This window comes from Pyxicephalus adspersus, unplaced genomic scaffold (genome assembly GCF_032062135.1).
Source record: "Pyxicephalus adspersus unplaced genomic scaffold, UCB_Pads_2.0 Sca5909, whole genome shotgun sequence".
Classification (NCBI taxonomy): domain Eukaryota; kingdom Metazoa; phylum Chordata; class Amphibia; order Anura; family Pyxicephalidae; genus Pyxicephalus; species Pyxicephalus adspersus.
Window position 1 is genome coordinate 1 of NW_027322909.1, and position 1574 is coordinate 1574.

Here is a 1574-nt window from a genome sequence, read left to right on the forward strand (position 1 = left end):
GCTGCTATGGAAGACACCGAAAATTTATTCACCGCCTGAACCACCCCCAAATTATCGCAATGAAAACGCACTTTCTTATTTGCTAGCTCCCTGCCCCACAATTCCACCGCCAACACAATCGGGAAAAGTTCCAAAACCACCAAATCCCTCACCAACCCAGCATCCACCCAGGACTGAGGCCACGCCCCTGCACACCATTTCCCCCCAAAATAGGCCCCAAAACCTGTGGAACCTGCTGCATCCGTGAACAATTCCAAATCCACCGCGGTCACCGGCCCTTCCAACCACAGCGCCCGACCGTTAAACGCAACCAAAAATTGCTCCCAAACCCGCAGATCCGCCTTCACCTCTTTGGACAGCCTCACAAAATGCGACGGGGCCCGCACCCCCGCCGTCGCCGCCGCCAACCGCCTACAAAAAATCCTACCCATCCGAATCACTCTGCACGCAAAATTCAACTTACCCAAGAGCGATTGCACTTCCTGCAAACGCATTTTGCGCCGCTCCAATGCCCGACTAACATCTCCTCGCAGACCGTCCAACTTGGCCAGCGGCAACCTACATTCCATCACCACCGTATCCAACTCAATCCCCAGAAATGTCAAGACCGTAGTAGGACCCTCCGTTTTTTCCCCTGCTAACGGCACCCCAAAGGTTTCCGCTACATGTTGCAATGTGGCCAACAAAACCCTGCACACCCCGCTCTCCGCCGGCCCAATCAACAAAAAGTCGTCCAAATAATGGATAACTGAATCCACTTCTGCAACTGTCCTAACTACCCATTCCAAGAACGTGCTAAACTTCTCAAACAAAGCACATGACACTGAACACCCCATGGGCAAACACCGATCAACATAATATCCCCCATCCCATTTACAACCCAACAAACGCATGCAAAGAGGATGAACCGGAAGCAATCTGAAGGCTGCCTCAATATCCGCCTTTGCCAACAACGCCCCCTTTCCATACCTCCGCACCCAGGCAATGGCTGCATCAATGGATGCGTACGCCACCGCACACTCCTCAGGATGGATCCCATCATTGACCGATTCCCCCGGCGGAAAAGATAAATGATGGATCAAACGGAACTTACCTAGTTCCTTCTTAGGCACCAATCCCAAGGGTGACACCACCAAATCGTCCAGCGGCGGTTCCGGAAAGGGTCCACACATCCGTCCCAAACTCACCTCCTTCGCCAACTTGTCTTTAACCACGTCCGGATATTGCCGTGCAGACTTTAGGTTCCCTGGCTCCTTACTGCCCCTTACCGCAGAACTAGGGATCCAAAAGCCGTTTGAAAAACCCTCCTCCAACACCCTAGCAGCTGCCTTGTCAGGGTATCTACTTAAAAAGGGGCGCATCCTTGCGACCTGCACCGGAGTCACCCCCTTTTCCACCACCATCGCTCGCTCTGCCGCCACTGGACTTGAAACACCGTGCGAGGGCGTGATTGCCCCCACATCCGGAGCATTCGTGCCGGAAGCGACAGGTCCCCCCGAACTTACAGACTCCTTCGTTGAACATCCAACAGAGCCCCTTCTTGCGAATAGCCGACGATCCTGGCGCCTGTTGAC

General features: G+C 53.9%; 1 protein-coding gene across 1 annotated transcript; it reads right to left on the minus strand.

Annotated features, from left to right (window-relative positions):
- Nucleotides 1-102: 102 nt before the first annotated feature.
- Nucleotides 103-1563, minus strand: LOC140321504 (uncharacterized; the record flags this gene model as incomplete). Its single annotated transcript, XM_072398227.1, is given in 1 exon segment — nucleotides 103-1563. A coding segment is annotated over 1 exon segment (1301 nt), but the record flags the coding sequence as incomplete, so codon positions are not given.
- Nucleotides 1564-1574: the final 11 nt, after the last annotated feature.